The sequence below is a fragment of the Chaetodon trifascialis genome, chromosome 13, assembly GCF_039877785.1.
Source record: "Chaetodon trifascialis isolate fChaTrf1 chromosome 13, fChaTrf1.hap1, whole genome shotgun sequence".
NCBI classification, from domain to species: domain Eukaryota; kingdom Metazoa; phylum Chordata; class Actinopteri; order Chaetodontiformes; family Chaetodontidae; genus Chaetodon; species Chaetodon trifascialis.
This window is the reverse complement of record NC_092068.1, coordinates 18598502-18626293: the sequence shown is the minus strand read 5'-3', so window position 1 is coordinate 18626293 and position 27792 is coordinate 18598502. Positions and strand designations below refer to the sequence as shown.

At 42.9% G+C, this 27792-nt stretch overlaps 1 protein-coding gene across 1 annotated transcript; it reads right to left on the bottom strand.

The window, feature by feature from the left end:
* Window positions 1-3497: 3497 nt before the first annotated feature.
* On the bottom strand, window positions 3498-27447 carry pgbd5 (piggyBac transposable element derived 5). The gene is made up of 7 exons (XM_070977035.1): window positions 26473-27447; window positions 20110-20540; window positions 16334-16468; window positions 12417-12597; window positions 10106-10303; window positions 8914-9019; window positions 3498-8422 (listed from the first exon to the last, which is right to left on the bottom strand). Exons 1-7 carry the CDS (start codon window positions 26843-26845, stop codon window positions 8227-8229), a joined length of 1620 nt encoding a protein of 539 aa, XP_070833136.1. The 5' UTR covers window positions 26846-27447; the 3' UTR covers window positions 3498-8226.
* Between the last annotated feature and the right edge of the window lie 345 nt (window positions 27448-27792).

Below are 27792 nucleotides of genomic sequence, written 5' to 3'. Positions count from 1 at the left end.
GACATGAGAGCTGCTGCCAGGCCTCCTTCGTTCTCCATCACTTGCTCACCCTTTCTTTCTCTCCCTCCCTCTCTCACACACATTACACACACATGGTCCACCACACACAGTCAGAGGCAGAAATAATATTTTCACTGAAAGCTTCTTCAGCTCTGCAGATGGGATAACATGCAGCTACTTTTGCTCAACCGCCTCTTCCTGGAGCTTGCGGTTGAAGTTTTAGGAGGTCAGTCAGTCAGTCAGTCTGTTATGGAACATATTATCAATAAGGTGCAAAAATAATTCAATTACACAGTCTCACTTTGGTGCTCCGACCAATTATAATGCGTTTACCCTCAGTGGTTGATCAATAAGATGAAGGTCAGACTGGAGCGAGACTGTCTGAGAGAATTGTGATTTGCTGCCCTCTACTGCTTTTATCTTACATTGCAGCTATATCTTAATTGAATTGCTCACGTGAAACACAGCAGTCTGTGCAGAGGAGCTCATATCTGTCACTGCAGTGTCCTAATCACATCTCCAACTCATCACACTGTCTTCACTCCAACAGTTGTTAGCCTAGATGTTAGCCTAGATTTACTTATTTGTTATTGTTTTATTTATGCTGCTGGTTTTATGTTTGACCTTTTTTAGGACTGGTTGTTCAAGTTCAAGTTCAAAACATACATGGCTACAAACCAGGACCGGCCCCCTTCAGCTCATGGAAAAACCTGCTGGAGGACTTCAGTCATTTTATTCACTATTCTTATTTCATTTGCCAAATTGCACTTTATTTCAATCTTGTTTATCTGTATTTTACAGTTTTTATTACTTACTTTGGTACACGTCTCAGATCTAATTGTAATAAACATCCACACCATCTAGTCACTTGTGGCCATCATAAAAGCAGTTTCTCATTCTTTTGAACAAACTGCAAATGCTTTGGCGCATTCATGCGAACAATGATGTATTATCTGCTGCTTCCTACAGTATTGATTGCTTATGTCATGTTGATCAAAATGAATTATACTGCTTCTCTGTTTGTCTACATGCAAAATGGTTGAACCAGCTGTCGTAATCTGTTGTATCTGTATTTTTTTCAATACATTTTGACTAACTTGTTTGTGAGCAATGACACAAGGTCTTGTCATTCTGATGGCACTGAGTATTCATCGATGTAAATGTTTACCTTTAAGACATAAAGTGGGGATTTTGATCAAGTTACAGGCTTTTGCAGGTGTTTGTATGAATCATTCTGAGAACTGCACTCACTGTTTTGTAAATGTTAAGGATGATTCGAAAACTGTAACAGCACGACTGAAGAAATGCTGTTTAAATTATTACTGACATCATTATTAACAGTACTCCACTGTGCTCGCTGGTTTCTTCTGCAGACTCTACAGAAGGCCTGAGGCTGATGTGCGGACCGAATCCAAGACAGGACCAGTTTGTCATAATGCCTGCCTCTTCACGTTGTTTGTTGAAGTGTTGCTGTGGTGGATTTATGGGCTTCATGTAGAACTGTGTAACCTCCTGTGAACATTTTCTGCATGAGTTCATGTAAACGTCTCCGCAGAGCGAAGCAGGAAATGCCTGAGTCTGCTCAAAGATCTTTGTCAGCCTGACTGCTAATATTATTCTAATGAATTATTCTAAAGAAAATAAAGGTTTATTCTACTATAAGTAATTAGACTTTTAGGAAAACAGAAATATTTCATTTCTTACATGACTGATTACCACGACTGGACTGGATTATCCCATATTTAGTTTTACCTCATTTCCATTGTTCTTTCTTTACTATTCTATTTCCATGTTATGACATTTAAATGATACAAGCAGAAATAAAACCGTTGTGAGTGAAACGCTGTTCTTCAGTGGAGAGTCAGTCCAACATTTGAAATACTTATAATCAAAATACATCTCAGGTGTAATAAACCAGGAACATTTATTAGATACTGTGTGCAAAATGGTGGTGAATCTGCAGAGCTCAAAGCAGAGAGGGGTGAGACTCCAGACACAACCCAGTGAGCGTAAGCTGGTGAAAAGATTTACACATTAAGTTTTGCTCAGCTGTAGCTCTGACAGCTTCTTAAAGCAAAAGAAAAATACTCAGAGGGAGTTCAAGTGTACTCACGCACTTCACAACAACATCAGCCCTGTACAGAAAGAGCAGATAAGACAAGGTAATTAAGCGTCTTCACTCATTTCTTATGAGGATGATCTTATCTTATCTTATCTTAGGTGAACTTACAGGTTTGTCTCTTTGAATGCTGAAGGCTAATTCTCAGCGCTGTCAGAGGCTCGGAAAATATCACGCTCTTTGCCAGACCATCATAAAACTGCATTCCAGGTTAAACAACACACATTCTCCACAGTGCAGAGAGCCTCCAGCAGATAATAATAGATGACAATAGAAACAGATTTAACCTGTTAATTGTTTAGTCTGGGCAACTTTTAAATGCCTGCTGAGAGGCTTCATAACAAATAGTTAAATGTTTCATAAAAGCGGTATTTTAGCTCCGAATGTCGCTCTGTCGAACTGAACGCTAATGTGGAAAGATCATATCTTGCAAAGAAACGTCTTCTCATCATAAAAGCTTTGTAAGGAAAATGGACATGACGCACAGCTGACAGCAGATCTGTGCCTTCCTCCTGGTTCCCAAACACTCGCTGCGGAGTCATGAGCCTCCATGGGGCACCCACATGTGGCGAGTTTTAATGAAGACACATTTACACGACAACCTTGTACAACTCATCACCACACACATTTTAGAAAGTTATTTGGTCCAGCATACACCAGTTATTTTACACATATTATTCCACATTACATGCACATACACACGTCTTTCTTGGCCATCTGTGAGACTGGATAACACTTCAGTCCGAAGCACTCGGTCAGTCAACATCCTGCAGCCACCGTTACAAGCCAGAATCATATGAAGTGAAATCGTTCTACCACCTGTTAAGTTAAAGTTGCATTTGGTGCCTGGTGACATTAATATTTCTGACTTTTTAACCAGAAAATGTGAACTTCTGGTGTTTTCAGTCGTACAACTCCTGCAGTTTATGACTCGGGTGTTCTTTATTTGGTTGCTGAGTCCCCAACAACAACAACAACAACAACAACAACAACAAATCTAATTCTACTATTATTTGTACAGTCGTTTGATAGCACCGGATAACGTTATAGAAGTCCATTTAGTGTATTAATATTATTTCAATATGTGAATATAATGTACAGCAGTTAGTTATGAAGCCCTGAGGTCAGACATTTTAATTTTCCATCACATCCACAGCTGATCACTTGAATATATGTACTCACTCTTCTGACAGCCGTCTCACTCACCGGATATAAACACAGACATCTGTGAAGCACTGCTCAGAGATGGCACACCGGCACATACAGCACACCACATACACGGACATCATCTGACACACCACTGCGCTTCATGACCACAAAACGACCGACAGTGAGGGTGATTTATTTCATGGCTTTTTTTTCTTTTCTTTTTTTTTTTGCAACAGGCAATTTAGGGATCATCATTTGTCTGACAAATTTTGCAAATATTTCAGTATGTTGCTCCTTCCCATCTGCCTTTGTTTACTCCCATTTGCACATCTGACACAAATGAATGAGCATAAACGACCGGTATCAGACATCTCTGTTATTTGTAAAAGGAGGCAAAGTAGAAAATGGAGAGAAAAATGTCCACGCTGTTGTAATAAGACCATTCAAAGTGACATTTCTCCTGCGGTGGACATTTTGGCTTTTCATATTGATGGTTGCAATTTGTTTTAAGGCTATATTTGGTGATGGGATGCTGAGCTTTCTGACTTTAGTGGGGCTCACCCATCCTCACCCTTTCCTCCAACACGCAAACTAGGCTCCGACATGGTAGTCTTCCCACAGTAAACAAAAACAAGACTGACATCCATCACTGGGATCTGCTGTCACTATGATTTCTTCCAAACAGGTAAAATGACTCAACATAGAGAGGAGCTTTATTTGGACCTATGAATGCTTTTGAGTGTTACTCATAGTAAAGGATGTTGATTCTAGTTGTGTGAAAGTGTGAAATATTACTCGAGGTGAGTCATTACAGCAATGGGACGAGAGCACAGGGCTGCATAAAACAGTATTCAGGCTAAAAATCTGCCGCAGAGGTGATTTATTTCTCTAGTCTTTTATTCACACCATGCTGGACGGGATTTTACCATATTTATTTTGTTAGAATCTAAAATCTGTTCTAGTCATTCACATCAACTCTATGTTAGGACGCAAACAACACTAAACCACTGCGATGAGAGGAAAAAAGGAGCTGGAAAAGGCACTATATAAACATGGTGATTCATGGCTGATCAATAGAGCCGCCTGGACAGAATAATTGTAAGAGATTGTTTTCGGAGGTGAACCTGAGAATTTAAATTGAAGCCATGTCTGTCGGGCTAAACCCTCCTCTGAACTAAATGAACAAAAGGACCCTCTGCCCTGTCCTCTGATAGATGATTAAAAAGAGATGACACGAAGCCGCTCACCTCTCAATCTGCAGTTGCGGTGATAACAGCATTACCATATGGGCAGAAAAACTTCAAATACTACCCCTTTCCCTCTCTCCCTCACTCATATATAATTTGTTGCCAAGTAACCGTGGCCTTGCAGAGTCCCTGGTGCATAATCTCTTCCCATTTGAGATCCGAGCAAAATAAGCACTACAGAAAACCTCTGCGGATGTCACACACATCCTTGGTGAGCGCCACCGGACTCAGTCCACCACGCGCTGCAGATTAAACGCCCGTTCACAAACGCAGCCGTCACAGAGGCTCATTTTTATACACCTGTGACACACTGTGAAGGAAAAATTCACGCTAGCTTACTCTTGACAGTTCCTTCATCATTTTGTGATGCAGTCCAAGGGTTATTTTGCTTTGAAGAGCTGGATTTTCTTCTTCTGGGGTATTCACTGTCCCTCAACCTGCCTCGTCTATTTCTGCCTCGGTTGGTGATGATTGCATCCACGCTCCTAACTCGAGCCTCGCAGGGCCACACGCATGCATTGAGGCCATCTGAGGTTAGTCTCGTTGGAGAAATTGGTTTCACTGCCCTGAAATGAGATGGGGTTTTCTCCCTGTATGATATAATATTTTTTATTTATTTTTTTGCATTTAGGGACTTTTTCCCCCCAAATTATCACTGATATTTTAGGAAGATGAAACCAACAACATCCTGTTGTCCAAATGTAGCCAGTTATTGACTGGGATAAAATTGTGATATCAGGCTGTTTTGCTTTAAAGAGCCACCTCACTCTGCTGCAGTGATGTAGACGTGTACTCCAGGGTTCGTCAGTACACTGTGACATCACTGATGGGCGTGTTTAAAGGGGCAGCAGAGCACTGAGCATCAGAGGTGCAGCAGACTTCAACTAGAGAGGGAATTAAGTACCTCTTTAACTGTTTTACAGGTGTGTGGCTTTTTCCTTTAATCTCCACCACAGGACATCTGCAGCCTAACGGACAGGATGGGTTTCTAAAAGGGCCACAGCTCTACTTAATGCAAATAATATGACTCAATGAATTCATACTGAACGTGTGTGTAATGGTCGATATCAAATATTGTATTAAAATCATGAGCCGGCGACTACATGACATGACAACGGTGCCTGCTAAGATTACCAGTGTTACTTCGAGGTGAACAGTGATTAGATGCATGACGACAACATTCAATGGTACACACACGCACACACACAAGAGCGGCAACGATGCTTTGGATTAGTGAAAAAGTTAAAAAAATCACAATCTTGAGTCTCAGTGACAGCGATTATGGACACACACTCACAGTAATTTGTAAACAAAATATACACATACATACTGTACCTTCTACTCTAAATCTACAGTGGAAATCTTTTCTGTTTTGGTTATAGTTGTTAATTTTCAGTCTTATTTCATTGGTGTTTTTTTATATATAGTCCGTTTCATTTATCTATGTATATTTACAGAACTTATCTATTCATATTTTCCATATTTTTCTGAGAGCAGTGGGTTCAAAACTAAAGGATTATCTAACAAACATGTCGCTTACTTTACAACGCTCCTCAAAGTGCTGAATTGTAATGGGGGAAAGTGCGTGAGTCCTACCAGCGATTTACTCAACAACTCTGCTCCACCGGCGTTAAGACTGTCATCTCACTGTAATATGCATTCACACATCAAGCCATGCTGACTGAGCAAGCACACATCGAAACCTTTCACTTAAAATCTTCAAAGCATGAATCCAGCATGACAGCACACATGCTGGCTGCGTAACAAAGCAAAGCAAAGTGGACTGTGGAGTCCTCATTAAAGCTACAGACAGCAGTGTGGTATATGGTCTGAGGACAGCAGGTCGCCTCTGCACTCACACTTTCATTGGCTGGACATGAGACGGCAGGTCTGAATCAGCTGCTTGGCAAGAAATGTGCGACTGGAAGAAGTCAGCACTCACATCAAAATGCTTCCATTTCAGACGAGAAGGTTTTCCTAAAGAGTGCGCCCGTAGGTTTTATTCCTTGCAAATGTTCTGAAAAATAGTAACTAGTGATAAGTTATAAAATCATGTTTTTTAAATCTGAAAGTAATAACTGTCAGTTTACTTCTCCTCATGAGATTTGGGCACAAAATGAGAAAACAAGTCACGGCTCCAAAGCCTCTCATCGACTCTAAGATTTGTTGCAACATTTGCCCTTCTGGGATGTCTTATAAGCCACCAGTGAGTCCGTTTTTACTTCCTGGACTTAAATCTTGCCAGCAATATTATCCAATCTCCTGCCCACTAGCCAAGACTGTACTTGTTGCTTAGCAACTCCGGCTTATTGAAGGACATTTTGATCTGCAAAGCCAAAGTACAGTTAACTACACGAGCAATAAAAAAAGTCAAATTAGAAGAGTTCATTTGCTATTAAAAGTGTGGTTAAAAGTATGCTGCAGATTTGATGCCGTTTATTGTGTTTAAAGACCCTGAAAACCTGTTTTCACAATCCGCTTCAGACTCTGAGCCATGAGATCCTACGTGAGCACATTTTCTGCCAAATATTGGAACATTTGGCTCATTTGGTGAGAGAAATTTATGGATTTGTGTTTTTGTCTGTGCTTTTCTCCTACTGGAGTATTTTGCAATATTTGAATTAAATCTGATGACAGTTATGGGGTTGTTACCTTATGTTGTCAGTAAAATAAGACCAAACCGCACCCATATAGTCACGATGAAGGAGATTAAATGAGTTTTTTATAGGAGTATCACAAACTTTTACTTTTTGCCTTTTCAGCCATTAATGCTTTCAGAGAAATACTCAAAATTGGAAGTTTTCAGGGGCTTTACAACATCTGAAAGGCTTGTTTTTTTTTATATATTTTCTGGGTTTTTTGGAGTGGGAGGCTGTGAATTGGTGCCACACTGCTGGGTGTGGCTTTATGTCACCTGACAGTCTTCCTTTAGCGAGCACAGTATTCAGCAACACGACACACCTGGTCACAATAGCCATACATTTACATCCCGGGGCTCAACGTTGCGCACACAAATGGCAGTTCCACTTGCTAAATACTTACATACACACACATGAAAAAAAAAGTTTCAAAATCCACCTGGAGCAGAAATCATTTTCACACTGAACAAGAGAACATCACGATCCAGATTCTTTATGCATGCAGCGTGTGAACACACCATAGTCCTGGTTTACTAAGCTCACTAAGGGTCACAGGTGTTTTTGCAGAGTGGAAATGTGGAGCTACATGTAGCCTTTTAGCCCGACGAGCGCACGTTTGAACAGTCACACGGGAGATTCAGGTTCATATCAACAATTTAACTCTTTCACTGGAGTTCAGACTTGAAGATGACATCGTTTAAGGGTGAATTCGTCCCGGCTTCGTGGTTCCCGCCTGCATCTCTGCTCGTGAAATAGCTCCTGCTGACACATCCTTAGTAAATCTGTGTTTAAAGTTACAGTGGAGGGATGTGAACTGTCCCATGGCTCATGATTCTCTACTGTGTTGTGTGCAGTCGTGTGTGAATGACTATTTACAGTACCACAGAAAACAACTAGAGGAAGAGAGACATAGGCTTGGCACTGCTTCAGTATCATCACATAGACACAGACTGCACGGTCTGTACAACTGTAATGAAGAGTGTAAATGTACGAGTGGGGATTGTGTTTGTGTGTGTCAGTGTGTGTGTGTGTGTGTGTTTGCTGTGCGCTCCTGCTGTCCTCCTCCTCCTCCTCACTGTGTGGGGGAGCAGTCGTCCAAATCCAGCAGCTCTTTGACCAGTCTTTCTCCGAACTGTGCTCGGCTGTAGCGTTTGACTGTGTAGGCATCAGACATCTTGTAGAGGATGTACGCGTTATTGATGGCGATGCTGATGCTCAACCAGAACACCTGCTGCCAGGTCTTATTGGGCTTATGGAAGATAAAGTACCTGTGGGAAGAAAAACAGCTGCTTACTCCAAGGTTTCTAGTCATAGTTTTTCTATTAGATGAATGAATACAGTTAACACTCCACTGTAAATAATATGCCTTAAAGTGAGACGAAGCAACTTTAAGTCTTAAAAAACTTCTCATGAGCCCGTTGCTTCAGACATCATCGTTAGGCTGAGATGAGACCACTTTTATTTGTGTGATAAAGCATTAAAATATCTATCTGCGATATGCTAAATGTCATGTTGCAGTAGAAAAGCAGAAAATGACTAAACAATATGAGTAATATCAGTTAAACAGCAATATCTGTCTAAAGTTTGCTAACATTAACTAACAGACTCTCATTCGTAGGAGAGTGGCGGCGTGGTTTTTATTTCAAACAATACACACACTAAGGGCAGGATACGCCATGTGATGTGATTCATGTGTGATGTGATTCAGGCTTCTAGTCGCCAAGAATCCACTGCAAGACATGAAAAAGCTGGTACGTACTTGCTGTACTTGTCGTCGTATTTGCAGATGTAGCTGAGGTGCGCTGCAAAGGCCTCAACAGCTAAGGGACATGGGATCTCCCCACTTTTCCTCTTAATGATCATACCTGCCACAAACACACATACCACAGACTGAGAGTGAGAGACACACAGCAGAGAATCCCCCTGAAGGGACTCAGTGGGGAGGAAAAGAAGCGCTCCTTTGCATGAGGGAGGCTGCCCAGATGCGGCTCTTTACTATTTATGTTTTTAGATGGTCTCTTCGTTCTTTGGTCCCTGGAGGGATGCTGTGTTTAATGGTCCTTTTTCGAAGCAGAGTTTCACACTCGTCACTGCAGGAGGTGTAACTAATAACATTAACAATGGCTAGGTTCCATTTATGTCCCAGCAAGCCACAACAGTGAGCCAGCACGCACAATATCCTGGTCCTTACACAGCCATTAAGTTATTAGCTCCATGTGTGTAACTAATAATGTTTCCTATTGTGACTGGTTGAATGCTGGACTTTGTGCACTTCCACTGATTTTGCGTCAGATTTCTCCATTACTGTCTGCCACTTCCTGGGCCCAGATATACACAATGCACCACGGGTGAAACCCACATAACAATCACTAATCTTAATAAGATCTATTTAATATGTCATAATAAGACAAACCTGCTGTGGTTATTGATGGGATCGCTCGTTTTTATGCAGACACTTCCACACACATACCTTCGCACAGTAGAGGGGAAAGGAAATCAATACTGTACTGTAACGTTTTAACTGATCTGGGGCTTCGCTTCCACACGTTTCATTCACAGAGCTGGAACACACTGCAGCCCTTCAACCAGGTTTAAAACCCAAACAAAACGGTTTAGCTGAGAGAGGCTTATGCTATAAGAGGAGGGGAATATCATGATCCTGTCGCCTCCTGGAAATGGATTATCATGGATTACAAACTCTCATTGATTTTCCCTGACGTGAATGCTTAACGATGCAAACTTGCATCCACACAAGACAGTGCAGTTTATCTTATTTTCACTGAAATTCAAATATAATGCCACATTTGTGGTTTCCTACAATTGTAAATTCATGCATTTTGTGCACATTATGTGTATCGTCTCCCGTCTGTATGAAAATTCTTAAAATATTTAGAATCCAAATAAACACACTCGCAGAGTTTTAGTCCAGGGTGCATCAGAGCAACATGTACCTTGCTTTGTTGGGGAGTAGCTGTTCGTCAGGAACCTGAAGTGTCCCTTGTTGTACCAGCTGATCAGCGACATGCTGCCTTTCATCATGACTCGTGATTGGCCGCGCTGCGCTGGCGTGGAGCCGCAGACCAGCATGTTTTGTGGTAAGCCCGTGCAGTCGCTCTTCCTGGTGCTCAGCAAACCACAGCAGTAGATATCTGAAGAACGACAAACACAGAGACACTAAAATAAGCCTGAGAAATATCCTGTAGAGGCACTTATCTACTAGAGGTAAAACACCAGATGGTACTAACAAATAATTACTGGTTGCAGCTTCTCAAATTTAAGTATTTGCTGCTTTACATATTTTTACACTGTTTTTTGGACAAAAAAGACAATCTTGTAAATCTAGAGCTGAAATGATTAGTTGGTTAATCAATTAATTGATCTGTAGTTATGTAGTTATTTTGTTGCTTGTTTCATTGTCAATGTAATCTTTTTAAGCAAAAATGTAACTGCAAATGAAATGCATTTGGGTTTTAGACTGTTGATTGGACGGCTGATGACATCACCTCAGGCTTTAGGAAAGAAAAATTGTTAGTTGCAGCCCTACTTTCATCAGCCCCTGCAGTGACATACATTTATTATGATTTTCATGCATTCTGCTTTCTGATGTGGACTCACAGAGCGAACCGCTGCAGACTGTTTATCTCCCTCAAAGCTGCATCACTTCTTCTCTGCCTTTCTGTCTTTCCACCCATTTCATTTCTTTATTTCTCACATGGACGAGCAGCAGCGAAACAATCCTGTGGCTGACTGCTGCTGATTTAATGTTCTCAATTTGAACAATGATCGCTATCTGTATTGTATGCATGCGCGTGTGTCCACAGTAAGTGCTGAGGGTAGCGCAGGGTAATTAACTCGGTTAATTAGTCCAGCATGATAAATCTGAGAAAAATGTCGGACAATGTTTTAACAAGCTCAAAACAGATTTTTTTCCAGCTGAAAGCCTTGTGGTAGCTTCACCCAATTAGCATGAGAAAATATTGATTATATCTCTGGACTTCTTTTTCTTTTCTTGGCGTAATGCAGCTCTGCCCGTTTGACTTTAAATTCGCTCTTCTCTTATTGTTTAGTGTAAAAGCATTTGTGAGAATGTAAAAACTTTTCAAGTTGTGCTGATGATGTCGTCAAAGGAGTCTGATCTGTTTGGCTGAGTATCTGATTCGCTCCTTTTTAGCCCTTTATGGGCTTTATGACATTGTTCCACATCTGCAATTATTATAACGAAAGAAATCAGGTCAGAGAAGAGAATTCAAATGTGAGTCACTCCTCCAAAATAGGATTATGGTTTCATAATAAAAGTTGCCTTTGGTATAATGAGCATGGAAATCAGAGTTCTGTGGAAAACTGTTCCAGATGTGGATTATCAGCATAAAATATCGCATTTTCCTCCAAAATAAGAGCAAGAATATTTTTCAACACCTCCTGATAAAGCATCCCAGACTGGCAACGTGGGCTATTTGTAACAGCAGAACAAAAAAAACGTGTTTGGATTCTGAATTTGTAGTTGTCAGATGTTAAGTGAAGTGTCCACCACAGTGTCCACTTCACCTATTGATTTCTTCAGCTGTGACAAGGCTAAGCACTCCCCGTTGAGCCTTCCCTGATTTATTGCGCAACAGTCTATTGAAGTGCAATATTGAAGCGTGGAGCCACACAAGCCACTTAGTGTCAGATTCTGGCATCAAGACGCATTTTTACGAAAATAATTTTAGGGATGTAATTCTGCTTCTTTCGTCGTGAATGTGATTATCTGGAAACTGAATGCCGCAGCTTTGCGCGTTTGTATACAATTACACTAGCTGAGAAAACAAGCAAGTCAGATGTTACTACATGTCACACAAATACAAGAACAGTCTATCAGCTGATGTTTTCATTGACAGAGGCGTATTTGTGCTTCTACACATTCCCATGTGGTTAAAGATGTTTCATCTGCAGCGAAAGGACAGATGAAGATAAGGCAATGAATCACTCTGTAGGGCCGCGAAGCCTCATTTGAAGGTGCAATGCGACAGACTGTCTTCCTCTCTGTGCTGTTTAGCCTGGGGATGCTATCATCACACTGTGATAAAAAATAAATAAACAAATAAAAAATGCAAAAACGGAGGGAGATGAGTACAGAGATTACAATGTGTACATCAAAGCAGAAAACGAGGACAGGAGATGACAGAGGAGGAGGCTGGCGGGCCGATAGAAGAAGAAAGGTGTATTATTTGGGCAGCAAAGACCAACAGATACAATATCTGCTGTTGCCTCTTGTCTGTGTACCTTGTTTGCTGAATTCGGAGAAGAGGCTGAGGCTCGTGATGGATGGCCCGGTGAAGATGATGGTGTTCTTGCCAGAGATGTTCTGGCAGAGCTGCTTGGCCACAAGGCTGTGGAGCTGAGGCTTGTTCTTCAAGGTGGCCAGACCGTCTGTACCCTGGCCCTCCTTCAGATGGACTGAGATCTGCAGAGTGGGAGGGAAGAGACAAGACATGTCCATAAAACTGATATAGAACCAGCAAGCTCTATTTCAGTTTTCAGTACCATTTCATTGTCTTCTACGGCAGAAAATCTTGCAGCAACAATATAAGTCTAAAGTCTGTAATGTTCATTTAACAAAACTGGCAGATGGAGCAGACATGTTGATGATTTGTCTTGAAGACTTGTTTGTCCTGAGGCGGCACAGGAGAAAAGCCCATGGAGTCAAAATCTACATGACTCATGAATGCCTTCAGGAGACTTCACAGTAACATGCGGATTAGAGTAAATATCTGGTGGATGAGGATGACATTTTGGAGCCGACAGTTTGGTATTTCAAACCTGGCATACTTCCCATTACGTGACTCTTTGGGTCATGCTAACTTTGCACTTGCCACCTCCGATGTAGAGCTTTGGGGAAACAAGGCCTCAGCCTGCAAGTAGACCTGGCTGTAGATCCCTTTGACATATATGGCCTGCATAATGGTCCTTTCACAGGGGGTCTACCTTCTGTGCTTAGTTTTGGTCGCGCTCAGACAATGATTCATGTAAAAATCATTTTTATTTGGAAACCTGTAGGAAGCTCACACAATAAAATACATGAAATACATGAAAATTCTCCAAAATATCTCTAATCTCCAAACTTTTAGGGGATCTTGTTGCTTAAACAGTGCCGACGGGGAGCCATGAATAAAAATTGAGATATGTTGCTCTGGATCAGGTGGACTGAGCTTTCTGGCTGGACTCACTGGTGCATGATGCCCTTGAAGATACAAGTCTCAAGAGGACCATGAGGAAGAGCTTGTCCTCTATGGAAAGCCATGATCAAATGTAGAAATGTACACTCACAAACAGCTCACTGTCCTTCTTGCACTTACATTTCTGCGCTGTTCACGAGCCGAATGACATTATCCTGATTAGCCAGTGTCTACGTCAGGCCTTTGGCTATTACGCTAAGTGGTCCGTCCATGCCTCTGTGTGTGTGTGTGTGTGTGTGTGTGTGTGTGTGTGTGTGTGTGTGTGTGTGTGTGTGTGTGTATCCCTGTGTGGTGCGCTGGCTAATGGAATCTCATTGATTCACTCCATTAACTCGTTTTATTTCTTAGATTTTTTCTCTCCCTCGACACAATTAATTTAGAGAGCGAAGATCTCAGAGCAGGCACGGATCAGCGTACAGCCGACTTGTAAAGACTGAGCGACTGCCAAACGGCCACAGTCAGTATGAGTGATAACGCTTATTTGTTAAATGGATGGGGTAATGGAATATGGCTTTAAATGACAGAGTGTGATGCTTCTAACTCGTTTTAGGCAGGAGATTCGGGATGACGAGCAAAATGATGAATAGTTAGATTGATCAGTTATTTTAGTTCATGGAAACCAAAAGGACAGAAAATAAGCAAATTAAAATTCTGATTGTGGCCGGTCCGGTGGTCGGTCCTTTTCCCGCTAATGTAATTCTGGACTACATCCAGGCTAAAGAAGGAAACACTATCCCTGCAACGCAGTCTTATGCCCGAGATCCATCTATTTATGGGTTCAGTGCAGTGAAAAGCCCTTTCTTCCCTTCAGTGTATCGTACCAGACTGAAGATAAAAGAGTTTGCTTAGCTTAATAAAAAAAAGAACATATGTTCTCACTTGGACAAACAGAACTACTTTCTACCAGTGTTGCTTTCGTCAATGAAAATTATGACTAAATATTGTCGTCAACGAACCTTTATCACGTGACGAAAACGAGACGAGACGCAACGTAAATGCTCGTCATGTGACGATAACTATAATTAAACATATAACACAATATTGTTGACGAATAAAAACGAGACTAAATGTGATCTGTAAAATAGAAAATCTGCTAAAATGTCTCTTCATTTTCGTTGACTAAAACGAGACGAAATGTTCTAACGTTATTTTGTCTTGTTTAGTCGCGTTGTTATTATTATTTTGCAGTATTTCTGTTTCCTGTGTCTCACCTCAGGGGCTGCATCAGGTTGCACTGCGCAGTCGCAGGCGACGTCATGGCATTAGTTCCCGCTCGCGGCGTTATTTAGAAGATGCAGCGTTAACGACAGACAACTGGCACAGAAAACGGGAACAATGGCCATCCAGCCAGCTTTGCTTGGTAAAATAAATATGATGTAAATTCAAATCAGAGCGTCTTCGTGTCTGGAATGGATGTATTCCAGAGTCTCTACGGTAACAATAATATAATAATAAGACAACCTTGTTTGAATTGTGAAATGGGTTTGGCTAAAAGAAAATTTTGGTTTTGTCTAAACTACGAGGTACTTATACTATACTGACTGGGTTTAATAGAGTGGCATTACTAAAAAGAGACTAAAACACAATTTTCATTGACTAAAACTAGACTAAAATGTCATCAGTTTTTGACTAAAACTAGACGAAAACAGTCACGGATAATTCTGACTAAAATAAGACTAAAACATTCAGACTTTTAGTCGACTGAAACTTGACTAGACTAAAAAGAGTGAACGTGACTAAAACTAATAAAAACTAAAAAGACAGCTTGACAAAGACAAAGACTAGACTAAGACTAAAATTAAAACAGGCCACCAAAAACGACACTACTTTCAACCAAAGGAATAGTCCCTCTGAAACAGTGGTGTCTCTGGGTAACAGGGACTGGATCATGACTGCAAAGAAATGTTAATGCTGACTTTTTCATTGCTGTGAGCACCACAAACAAAATTACATTCGCCTCAGATGTATTTGGAAATGAGGTAAAGGTGGACACAGTGTAGCTGCATAGCTAGATACCACTGGAGGTAGACATGTTATGCCAGCAAAGGCCTTCCTCAATATATCAGTGCAAGCGTTTGTGTGTGTGTAACTGTGTGTGTGTGTGGGTGGCTCGATGGAAATCCTACACAATGTTTATGCAGCGATATAAAAAATGACTTTCACAACCTGCACTCTGGTGGAAAATGTGCTTTCACTCACAGTTTGACTCAGCATCCTGAGCCACAAATACTGGGTATTTGTGGCTCAGGGTAGCCTCCTGCAGTTGTGGTTTCTAATGTTTTCTGCTTTGTCCTCTGTAATGGTCAGAGTTGGGCAGGTCTGTCTGTTCCCGTGAAGTGCCGGGCCCCAGTTAAATGCTGATGTTACATAAGCAAATGACGTTCGTGTGGAAGGTTGCAGTAAGGGCAAGGTTGTTAGTGAGCAGAGCAGGTCTGCCTGCCTGAGATGTGACAGCACAGATCTAAACCTGAGCCGGGAGCTATTCCACTCCAAAACATCAAAAGAAGAAACTGACAATCAATATTTTTCCCCGGCAGGTGTTTGTCATTTCTAGATGAGGTTGATCACTGCATTTTCTGCATGTAAGGCCGGGCAAATGTTCACAGTGAATTTATTAAAAGTGATTTTATTCTCTGCAGCGCAGACACGTAATTGGCTGAATTCAAAATGAACATCGACAACCTGAGAATGAGGCTTGAAGTTGAGCAAACATCAAAGTTTCACAAAGGGCTTTTTGACTTCAGGCGGACTGAAGACTTTTTCTTGCATTTTTGATGTAAAATATTAGATTTCTGTCGTGAAGTTGAGATTAAAATACCCTCAAAGCAAACAACTGAACTTGTACTCGTTCTCTCTCATCTCTTCGTTCTCTCCTGTTTCTGAAAATCAGACCTGAAACAACTGCGATTTCTGACCGACGATTCCCTGCTTCTCTGTCTCCATCACCATGTTGCGTGCTGCTACCTGACAGATGAATCCGGTGGAGGTGCACTGTCGAACCCAGAGGCTGAACTTCCTCTTCTTCCTCTTCCTCAGCTCTCTTTCCGTACAGGTGGTGATGAACACTGGATCCTCGTCTATTAAGGGCTCGTGCAGAACCTGGAAACACACAAGCGATGTTACAGTACAGTTTGTCTTAGTGGGTTTTTATATAACCATGTCACAAGTACAAGATGTGTTACTGGAAAAATAGCTGCCCTTAACAAGGGAGAAAACAAAGGATTTTCATGTGAGGGATAGGAGTAAGGCTGTGTATTATGTAACGTTACGGCAAAGAGTTAGAGAGAGAAGGAAGCCAATCGAAGATCCTCACAAGTCTTGTATGTGTTGTGAGTGTGATACTGTGGAGAGAAAGCGCGCTCTGAATCGTGCAGCTGTCTGCAAAACCCTACGCAAAAATGCCTTCTCCCTCGCCAGTTTCACTTCTTCTACCGTTTCAGCTTTCTCCTTCACTTCTGCATTTATAGGTTATCCCCTTCTTTCCGTCTGTCTGTCTGCATCTGTCTCTCTGTAACCACCAGAAAACAAAATGAACAAAGTAGAGCTAGATCTGTGCTTCACATTAAACCCCATGAAAAATAAACAAAATGAAAAATTCATCTAAAGCGAGAGACAAGGCGTGACTGAGGCGAAAGCAGAGAAATGTGCTGTTTAATTCTGTCTGATGCGGGAAATTCATTGGGCAAAGTCTTTGTGGCAAAGAATTTATCAGAAAAAACACTGGAGCAGCTGTCTGCTGAGCAAGTTTATTAACATAATCATTAACACAAATACATAAAGACACAGAGTTTCAAGTTACCTACAGGCTTTTATGATTTTCCACCTTTAAAACAAGCACACCAGATTAAAGCTGAAAAGATCTGTCAGTTAATCATTTTTATTCGAAGCCATTTTTCAGGCAAAAATTCACTTTTCAAATGTAAAAACTGCTTTTGTTTGTTTGCAATGATGTCAAACTGAGTGTCTTTAGCAGTCACTGGTCTGTGGTCAGTGGAGGCATAAAAAAGGGGCTGTATGCGGCGTGACATGCCAACCTTACCATCAAATTTAGGAACATCATGTAAGAAATAAGGTATATTTCAGCAGCACTGTGAACTGTGCCGTCGTTCTCCTGAATATTCGTTATTTTCCAGGTCTGGGTCAGATCAGGATGAATTTCTCAGTAGGGAATGGCACATATTCACAAATCCAAACGCGCAAACAGAGGAATTAACAGAGCACAAATATTTTCTCACCCTGTCTTTCTTAGACAATAAACAATACACCTAAATCTGGCCAAATATTTCGCAGAGACGCTTTCGACCACGTAGCAAATATTTGCATTTCAAATTTCTCTTGGCCCTCGCTTCCTCCGGTGTCTTCCCCGCCTCCTCCTCCTGCTCCATCTTGATTTGACTAAAACTAAAATGAGCAGTGACCAACAGCTCTCCCCTGCTCCACGACCGAGAGCAGCAAGCCATTTCCAAGTCAAATACGAGAGTGGTGGATTAAACAAGTGGAAAATTAATGAGGCTATCTAGCCTTTGGATGGATGACATCACCCAGACCACAATGGCCTTTTAAGAAATATTTCATCCTGCAGCTGCCACATTAGCACGGCTGCTGCAGCACGCCTCTCTCCTAACAGCTGAAAACAAGGTGGTTACATTTGCACATGGATGCTTCAAGTAAATCATTTGCATGGGCTCACTTGTCCTGTATTGAACAAGGGAGGAAGAAAATCCATCCGTCCGCTCGCTTGCTGTCTTGCAGTGGATGTTCTGTGACGACAAACGCTCTCAGAGATTTAACACTTGCAAATCAATACAAAGCAGTGTCAACAGATCATCGTAGCGACTGCGAAACTGTCAGACTGACACAGGGAATGTGTCAGATTCGCTGTCAGCGGGAGCTAACATAACATGCTAATATTCCGCTCTGATATTCACACATTAGCGCTCATATCTGCACAGGCACGCTCGCATCATGTTGAATAACACGAAGTGGCAGATGAATCCAGGTCATACAGACTCACGTGGAGAGAAATATCCCGTGTTTGAACAAACATTTTTATGACTCACTTCCCTTCCTTGTTCATTGTTCGTTGTTCATATCTTTACAACTAAAAACACAGCTGAAATGATTCGGCGATAAACTGAAAATTAAGCAGCCACTATTTTGATCGTTGAAAATGATCTTGTCCCACTCTCTTAAATGTGAATATTTGCTTGTTTTCATCTATAATATCTCATTTAATTTTGCAGATTTTGGATTGTTGGAGCAAAATATGTGAATTTCTTGAAAATGCTACCTGATGATTGATTGATTAATCACGAAAACAGAGCAACAATCATTAGCTGCAGCCTAAACTCAACCCACTGCATCACCTTGTTTCCTGCCCTGTGTCAGTCATTAAATGGGTAGATTACTTTCCACCGTCCGTGGAGCAACAGTTTCAGTCTCTTCCACTCTCGCTATCTGGGCCCACTCTCTGCCCCTGGCATAGAAGCTAACAGATAAAACAAACTGGCCTAGATACACACATACCCACTGTGAATGACACACACGCACGGTGTCTGAAAGCTGGTCTGCCCTCGTTGTTAGAATTCAGTCATTTTTAGATCCGAGAGCAGTGATGAGAAACTGCGGTTCACCAAACCTTTTACTACTTCACAATGAAACGAGCTCATCAGCAGTTACGTTTAAGTTGTTTGGACGGTGAAATTGCGTGGCTGGACGAGATGCGGATGTGATATGAGGAAGGGGTTGCTGCTAAGAGCATTTAATCCCAAATGCATCTCGGCACTGACATCATCTTTCACAATCAAGACGATGTTACAGCTCCTACTGCAGGACGACCAAAAGCAATTTCATCATCTACATCCCAGAAATTCATTAATTTTTAAGAGTTCAACTGTGGCTGCAGGGGTGGCACCAGATCCCACTGGAATGATTAGGCACCCCGGCGCCCTCGTCCTAACCAGACTGTGAATATGAATATGATTTTGTAGTACCTAGAAATTAAACACGGAGTCTTTCATTCGCTTCTGTGACTTGCCACAACACGGTGTTACCCAGTTAGATGGATTTCATGCTAGATTTTCAAGTAAACAAGGCTGAGCGACTGCTGCGGCGAATTTCCTTGTTTTGTTTTCTTTTTTGCGGTCACACACAGACGACACAGCGATCGAGTTGAACAAGGGCATAGCGGAGCATTTCATTTAACAGATTCTACTTCAGTCGCGTTGTTTATTCCTTCTTTCTTTAAAATCGGCTGTGCTGCTGCTCATCTAGAGAGGAAAGTAGTTAAAGTTGAATAAACTCCAGCCCACCCAAAATAGAGTAGCGAGGCTGGCGCTCCACTGCCCCAGTTGCATAAATGTAGATCTAATGCATACAGTGTAAGTCCTCTGGAGGGGAAGCCTGTTAAAAAGGAGAAGATACTTTGTGTGCAAACAGGTTTTGACCAGACACTCCTTGTGGGCTCTATTTGATTGGTTCGCCCTAATTCAAGAGCAAACAGCTAGTATTTAAAGTGTATATACTGTGTACGTACCTATGCTGCGGACCAGATGACTGAGAAAACGGTGATTCAACAAATCTAGCTGACTTTTGTCTGCTGTTTGGTAACGACCGCTCACCACTTTCAGTTGTAACTACACCAGTTTGGCAAAATAAATGATGCAGAATGTAGTACCTAGCTGTCCAAGAATATATAAGATGCTTTAAGGAGACCCAGAACTGGAGCAGAGGGCACACACCTGTGTCTGTGAAGGTCTGAAGGTGCAGCTGAATGACTGCTGCAGTGAGTCCAGGAAGGGCTGGATCTTGTACAGGCCCTGGTTGCTTCCCTGTGACGGCCGGAAAGCCACGATGTGGAAGTACTTAAGGATCTTCTCGAAGCGTGCCTGGCTCATCTTCAAGGCGATGCTGCGGTTGCTGAAGAAGCCCGAGCTCCATATGCTGAGCACGGACTCGCAGCGGTGCACGCTGGTGGAGGTGACGAAGCCCAGGAAGGCCTTTATCTCCTGCGCCGTGACCGGACGCCAGCCTTCGTCTGAGCCGAAGCGCTCCTGGAACTTCTTGGCGTACATGTTGGTCTGGATGACCATGTTTTGGATGCAGTTGTCTGGGACAAAGAGCTGGAAGAAGTCCAAGGCTGTGGCGGTGGCTGGCATCTTCTGAGCAGGGCCTGGATCACGACAGGAAGGGAAAAAAAAGTGTGAAAAATTGCGACAGAGGACAGATTGACAGCTAACTCGCAGTCACTTAATCCCACTTTTTGAACCAGGCCTTCACTTTGATTGACTTTGCAGAAACAAAGATTTCTCTTTTGACACTGTAAGACGCGTTAAAATTAGATTTTGTTGAGCTGTCACTGTCATGGCTGTGTGGGATGCACACTAACTGTTTCTTGCTTACATAAACTCTATTGTCATCTCCTAAGAAGAGAGCGAACAGTAACAGAGGGAACACATTAACTAAAACAGTCTTAAACTGTCTTAAGTACATTCACACAATCGCTGCTGTGCAACCACCGCAGCTTTTGGTGTGAATGTCACAAGCCCAGGGCAGTGGTTAGACTGTTTATACAACATGACAGCCACCACACTGTGATCCCTGTCACAGCGTGGCGTTTCCATGCTCGCGGAAGTTTCCACTGTCTCGTTGCTTTAGTGTTGTGGCAGCCAATGAGTGAAAATCACGTTGTGATGTTCTGATTTGACGGTCAAGTCAGGAGGGAGCCATCAGTGAACGGCGTCTGATGTTATACTCTCTGTGAAGCATCAGCTGATAAGAGATTGACCTTTTTAACCAAAACAATGGATGCACCTAAACCTGTGCACACATAGTATGGATGTCATATAACAAAGCTGTGAACTCCCAACCAGGGGTACTGGCACTTCAGGGGGTGCTGCAGTTGCTTGGGGGTACATAGAAAGATGGAGGAGCAGCTCAACTAATTTTAAAAAATGGACCAAAAACAGTTGAAATACCTGGTTGAATTAAAATAATAAACAGTTATCTTAAAGTAGGTTTATTAACAGTAAAAATAAAAGTAATAAACAATTAAAAGAGTTAGCTTGCAGGGGCAGGGTGGGCCTCCTGGTTGAAGGGGGGGGCCACAGCTTTGTTTGGGTGCCCCCTTCCTATGATTTTATAAATAATGCACATTTTTTGACATGCATTCATCACTCACTGTCACTGTCAAGATAGATACCTGTCAATTTCATTGTATATATCATTATTTCCTTATATGTGGACACATACAAAGCCAATTCAGATTCTGATAATTATGATTCTTTTGCTCCTAGAAGAGAAGCCATCCCTCTTGTTAGCAAAATGACCAAAATGCACCCCCCTGGTTAACCTGCCAGCCCCCCTCTCCATCCCCTAGCAGCAGAGAGAGTGCAGGGCAGAGGGGCTGTTAAGCTGAATATGTTAATCTAGTCTGCCTGACTCACTGATATCTGACTGAGCTTTGTGCAAGATAGAGTCTGTGGTCTAGACCGCGACGCGAAATATCACTGGCCTAACTGTGCTGAATACGTGCTGCTAAGTACTTCCACATATTGTAGCCTTCACACCTTATAGAGCGGTTTCACCTTCACGATCAAGGTGGCAATCAGCAAAGAGTGAGAGGATCACAGAGACACACTGCTGCCCGTAGTACTCCTACAACTTTTCTACAGTCATTCAGTAGACCAAGCCAGGAGTCCAGAGTCTCCAGAAAAGGGGAAAAACTTTGCCTCCTTTCCTCTGAAGCTGTTCTCCCTCTTCCATCTATTGTTATTCACTGGTTCATTGAGGGGAAGTCTACCTCCCATTTAAAAGTTCTCTGTCTGTAAGCTTTCAGGTGCTGCTCTACGTCCCACAGTCAATACACAATGGTTTGCTGTGTTTGCTCTAGTAATTAAGAGATTTTCTCAGTGATTGCTGGATGCGTTGAGCAGAACAACTTTAGGCTCAATTGAACAGCACGATCTCATTATCTCTGAACAGCGAAGAACAAGGTTTTCGCTTTCTCTCTCTCCTTTTTCTAGTTCTGAGTTTACGGCTGCGAGCAACATGATGAAGGACATCTGATTCAGCCTTTTGATGTCGAGTTCAAGATATACAAGGCCTGAACCTAAACTGTTTAAGCAACATGAGGAGGTGGGCGAGAAGAGGAGGAAGGACAGAGCGGAGAACAAGCACGCCCACAAAACCGATGCTGGTGGCCAAGACAGCAGAAGTGGCCGGGGCATCTCTGGAAACCCACTCATTTGCATTCCATTAGACTTGAAAGCTGAATGTAAAATCCAGCCTGACTTCCTCGGAGCGAGCCACTCCTCGATAAAAACATCAGACAGTCAGATGGACGGTCCACCGAGGCAAAATGACTCACCGAGGCTCATCTCGGGAGTCGGCCAAAAATACAAGCTGAGGAAGAGCTCATCATTTTCACGGATAATGGATATTGTTTCCGTGTCAGTGAGAACTTCCTCCATAGATTTTTCTTCGTGCATGCCTGCCAGCTGATCCTCAGTCCAGCCTACATCACTCTGATGAAACTGGACATTAACAAACATTAACAGTAATTCTTTCAGACTATTGATATTAGCAGATTCGTCTACAAGGGAAGCTTTGAAATCTGAAATTCCCACATTATTCATTACAAAACACCACCTACAGTGCACATACAGACAGATGCATAATCCCTCATGATTATCAGCTGTTGTAGTATTTCTATTGTCGAGGGACAAACATCTGCCTGGTGGAGTTATTATGGCTACGGTTTTAAGAATGAGAGATTACTATGGGAGGATTAACCCTTCATGTAGATGAAACATGCTCAGTTTTTCGCAGAAATTACATAAAGAGCACAAATTTCAGAGCAATTTATGTCTATTTTTTCACACAAAGTCCAGTTATGGCTGGGCAATATACTTAAATTAATACTACAATATTCAAAAAAATAACTTGCTGATGCAAAATCACCAGTGTTCTGCTGCTGCGCATCACATCGAGTATATAAAAAGACTTCAGCGGCTCATTTTGTTAGTTTTTTAATTCTAGCTTGCTTGTAAGAATTAGTGAAATAGTCACACAGTGTGATTATATATGCAGTTTTCTTATCTGCAGCATCCATTTTCCATGAAACAGCTCAGCAAAACCTTGAAATATTCTGGTGTACAGGTGATTGTTCACCAGGCCTGGAAAAGAAGGCAATATGGCTAATTTAAGTAGCATTTATTTCAATTTGTAGATTTGATATAGGCAACGAAAACCTGAAAATCTGATGGTGAAAATTGGTTTCCTTTATTTTTGGATGTTTTCAGACAGCCAGTAATCATAATAGCAGCTTTCTCTATATATAAATGCTTAAATGAGAATATGATCCAATGTATTTATTTATTTGTGTGTCTTTCTAAGTATGTGCATTTTCCACAAGGCTCTGCAGAGAGACGACATGCAGACAGTCAGAAAAACATGGGTCAGGCAGATAAACTGACATATGGAGAGTACCACTAATCTATCAGACGTGCTCTGCAAAGTGAATGAATAAATAGCGCTTTAATTCCCTCCAACATCACGACAAGGTGGTTATATAATCTGAGATGTGGATGTATGCTTCATAATCCTCGGCTTGGTCCTCTCTTGCACTGCAGGGGAAACGCTCTCACGCTCACCGCAGTTTTGTACGAGCTAAAAACTCAGCGTTGTTTCAAACTCCTGCGACTTGTTTGAAACCAAAGAGGAGCTGCTGCTGTAAACGTAAACAAAGCCCAAGCACAAGCCCGTCGGAAGGAGCTCGTGTGAGGTTGAGTCCGTGCTTTGCGATGGTGGCTGATGATTTATGCACGGGCTGCGCGCTCTCCAAGGCGCGGAGCTGTCACATCAACACTGCGTCTGTGCCAGCACTGTCACCGCACAGACAGGGAAATGGACGGGAAGACAGACAGGCAGATAGGTAGACAGAAAAATCCAGACACGGTAAAAATACCGCTGATATTTCCACCGTTGACCGACTTAGTGGAAACCTCATCTATCTTAAGCAGCTTTAAAATCAGCACTGAAACATTTATGCAGATATGCTGGAGCTCAGGATGCAGCCAGTCTTTACTCTTTAGGCCAATTACATCACGAGTACGCTCTTGGCTACTTGAGGTCTGGAGTGTGATTATGCTCCCAGGGAGTCCTGCACCATCCAGTCAGTTAATCATCCCAACCATGATGCAGGATGGTGGGACTACACCCACAGCGGCTGTGCTTGTGCAAACAATCACTAACTGTATCTCTGCAAACCACACCAGACTACTGAAAGCAGACAGGCACACCTGCTGCCTTCTGAGCTTAAGTCAACAGAGCAGAAGCAGTCAAACAGATCAGGACAGAGCAGGATGTGCCCGACAGAACATCCTGTAACCTTTCTCTCCCGAAATAACCTCTTATAGTACAGTATAGTTCAGATTATTTTGGATAAGTGAACCAGGCTCCACTCCTATATCCCATATCTGGGCCCTGCCTTGCAAAGTAGGATTACTGAAGTTAGCCGGATAAGTGGGCTGAGTGGAAATCAAATCTGGAACATGGAAGTAAACAGAGCTGTTTGTGGTTTTGTTTGATGTCCTGCTCAGTAATCCTGCTTTCTGAGACAGCAGGCCAGTGCAACCACCTGCAATTTGGGCTCCAACAGCAGACACAGTCGTTAAAAACTGAAGAATCATACCTGCGCTTTTATTTTGAAGTCTGAAAGCAAAACAAATCCTCTTTGCATACAATCAGTGTAGTAGTTTACTTAATTTCCAATGGTTTCCTGGTACCTTGTGCCTGGTCAATTCTCTGCTTTTGTACATTTGGATTATTAATTATTCTTATTATTATTATTAATGCTCCAATGTGTGTTTCATGCTTGTTTTGAACGTGTGAGCAGACTGAGGCTTGGTCCATATCTGCTACTGCCATATGCTGGTTCACCTCCAAGGGTGCCACTGTGCGACATGTAACAGTGGATTCAGGATGGCATTTCCACCAATCGCCTTTGCTTCAGCTGGAGGCAGAAGAGACGGGAGAGGAGGCCAAAAAAAAACAAACGAAGCCTGACAGACGGCGCCACACTATAAACCCAAAGCCCACCCTCTGATGCATACTGTACTCAGTGATCGCTACATGGATAAAAACTATAAGAGCGGAGAAACGGCAGCGACTGTAGTTACATATTGCAACTAGCAGCTGGTTTTAAACAATGTGAGAACAACTTGTGAGGTGCTGCTTTTGGGCTTTTATCACAAAGAGAGACTGAGGCAAAGAAAGAGGCAGAGCCCTGAGACTGCAGGGTGCTGTTTAACTGTCACGATTCACATACACACACACACACACACACACACACACACACACACACATAAAGACAAGTCTCCTGTTTGCACACACACACTAGGAGAGCAAGTGTGCAACCAACATCAGGGTGCCTTTAGCTTTTGTTTCATGTTAATACAACTATGTGTCCTGTAAACTGCTGCAGGAGGACAAAGGCCGACATGTGTGCATGTATTCTGCATGCACACACTCCTCTTTATGTCAAGTATGTGCATACATGTGTGTAGAACCAGGAGAGACCTCGTGCTGCTTCTCTAAATTAAACAGCATGTCTCCCAGCACTGCCCTGAAACGTGAACGCGCGCGCGCGCGCACACACACACACACACACACACACACACACACACACACACACACACACACACAGGACAGCATGTGTACCACAGCACCAAGGGGAGAAGCATCAAAGGCTAAGCGTTTGCTATTACCTTAATTCAGCAATTACCGATGCCGAATCATGCTTCTCTCTGCCACTCACTACACACACGCGCCCGCGCACGAGGAGGATGCACACACACACCCACTCAAACACACACACACAAACGAAAATGAAACAAGCCTCCAGTTGTCCCAGAGCAATAGCCTTTTGTGTGCTGCTTTGACACCACACTGAGAGCCACAGAAACGGCCTGTCTGACCTGAAAAACCCGAGCGTGGACCGCACTGTTTCTGCCTGTCTCCATCCACTCCATCACCTTACATCCACCCAACTATTCCCCGTTGCGCAAATGACCTTATTCATCCTGTCGTGCATCACGTCTCACCATATGTCTCTTTGTACGGCGGCACCGTGACATCCTGCAGGGTCTCCGTCCAGCCCTCCTCCTCTGCCTGACTACGGGACAGAGAGCCCGGGGGACCGGCTCCGCTGCTCCCGCCGCTGCCACCTCCTGCTCCCCAGCTCTGCCCGCTCTCCTTATCGCTCCGTTTTTGGTGGTGTTGGTGCTTCGGGTGCTCCTCCTCGCCCACTTCGGCTATGTAGTTGTCGGAGTCGGAGTCTCCGGAGGTGCTGTAGAAGGGATTGTCGCTGCTGTCATCCCCGGACTCGCCGAACACGTCGTCGGATATCTGCAGGCTCTCATACCGGGAGCGGGCCGCTTCCAGGAGAGACAGCGCCTTCCGCCCGCACTCCGCCATCTCTCTCTGTGATGGTGCTTCTCTGCTTCCCCCTTGTCTCTTTCTTCCTCCCTCTTCCTCTCTCTTCCACTACTGCGAGTGCAAGTAGTCACGACGTGTTTGCGTTTAATGTGGCGGCTACACCCTCCCCAGTCCTAGGTGTGAATTATGATCCCCTCCGCACTCCAGGCTCGGATGCGGACCCCGGCGGTCGGACGCGTGTGGATCCGGGGAGAGCTGTCCGCCTCAAGGGTACTGAAATATTTCCGCCCCCTTGCTCTGTCTACAGCGCTGCGCACTGGGCATGGGCAAAATTATCGATAGTTGTGGCACAGCATCCGGGTTGAGACACCAGTGATTTCTGCCCACAGAGAGGAGACAGAGGGAGTAGTGGCTGCCGCTGCATCACCTGACACCAAAGCCCTGCCCTGTCATCCAATAAGACGCGCTTTCTCATCCAAACTCAGAGAGGAGCGGCTGCCGGCAGCTGCTGGAGCCACAATGAGGAACAGTGATGATGATTAATGATAATCTAACATATATAGATTCAGAAAAGGACAGCATGGACAGAAGTAATGGATATCTAATCTCACACAAGCACCTTCCATAGTCAACAAAATAATGATCCATATACAGTAGAAGCTATTAGGAGCTGTTTGATATCACCTTCGCAGATGGAGTTTGCTCAGTTGTCATGGAATTGCAAATGTTTCCATTTTTAGGTCTGTTTTTAGACTCTGACAGTATTAGTTTGTCACCTACATTTTCAAAGGCGAAGAATTAATTTTAATGTCAACCTTTAAGCCTACAGGTGTTGGAAGGCCTTAAAGTGCTTGAAAAAGTTTTAATTTGACATCTGCACAGGGTCAGTCTGCTGATGAAATTCATGTGATTCGACCTGAATGGACCTTCTGACGAGGTTGATTTGTCAACTTTTCAAGCCTGAGGATAAACCTTTCTTGCATATC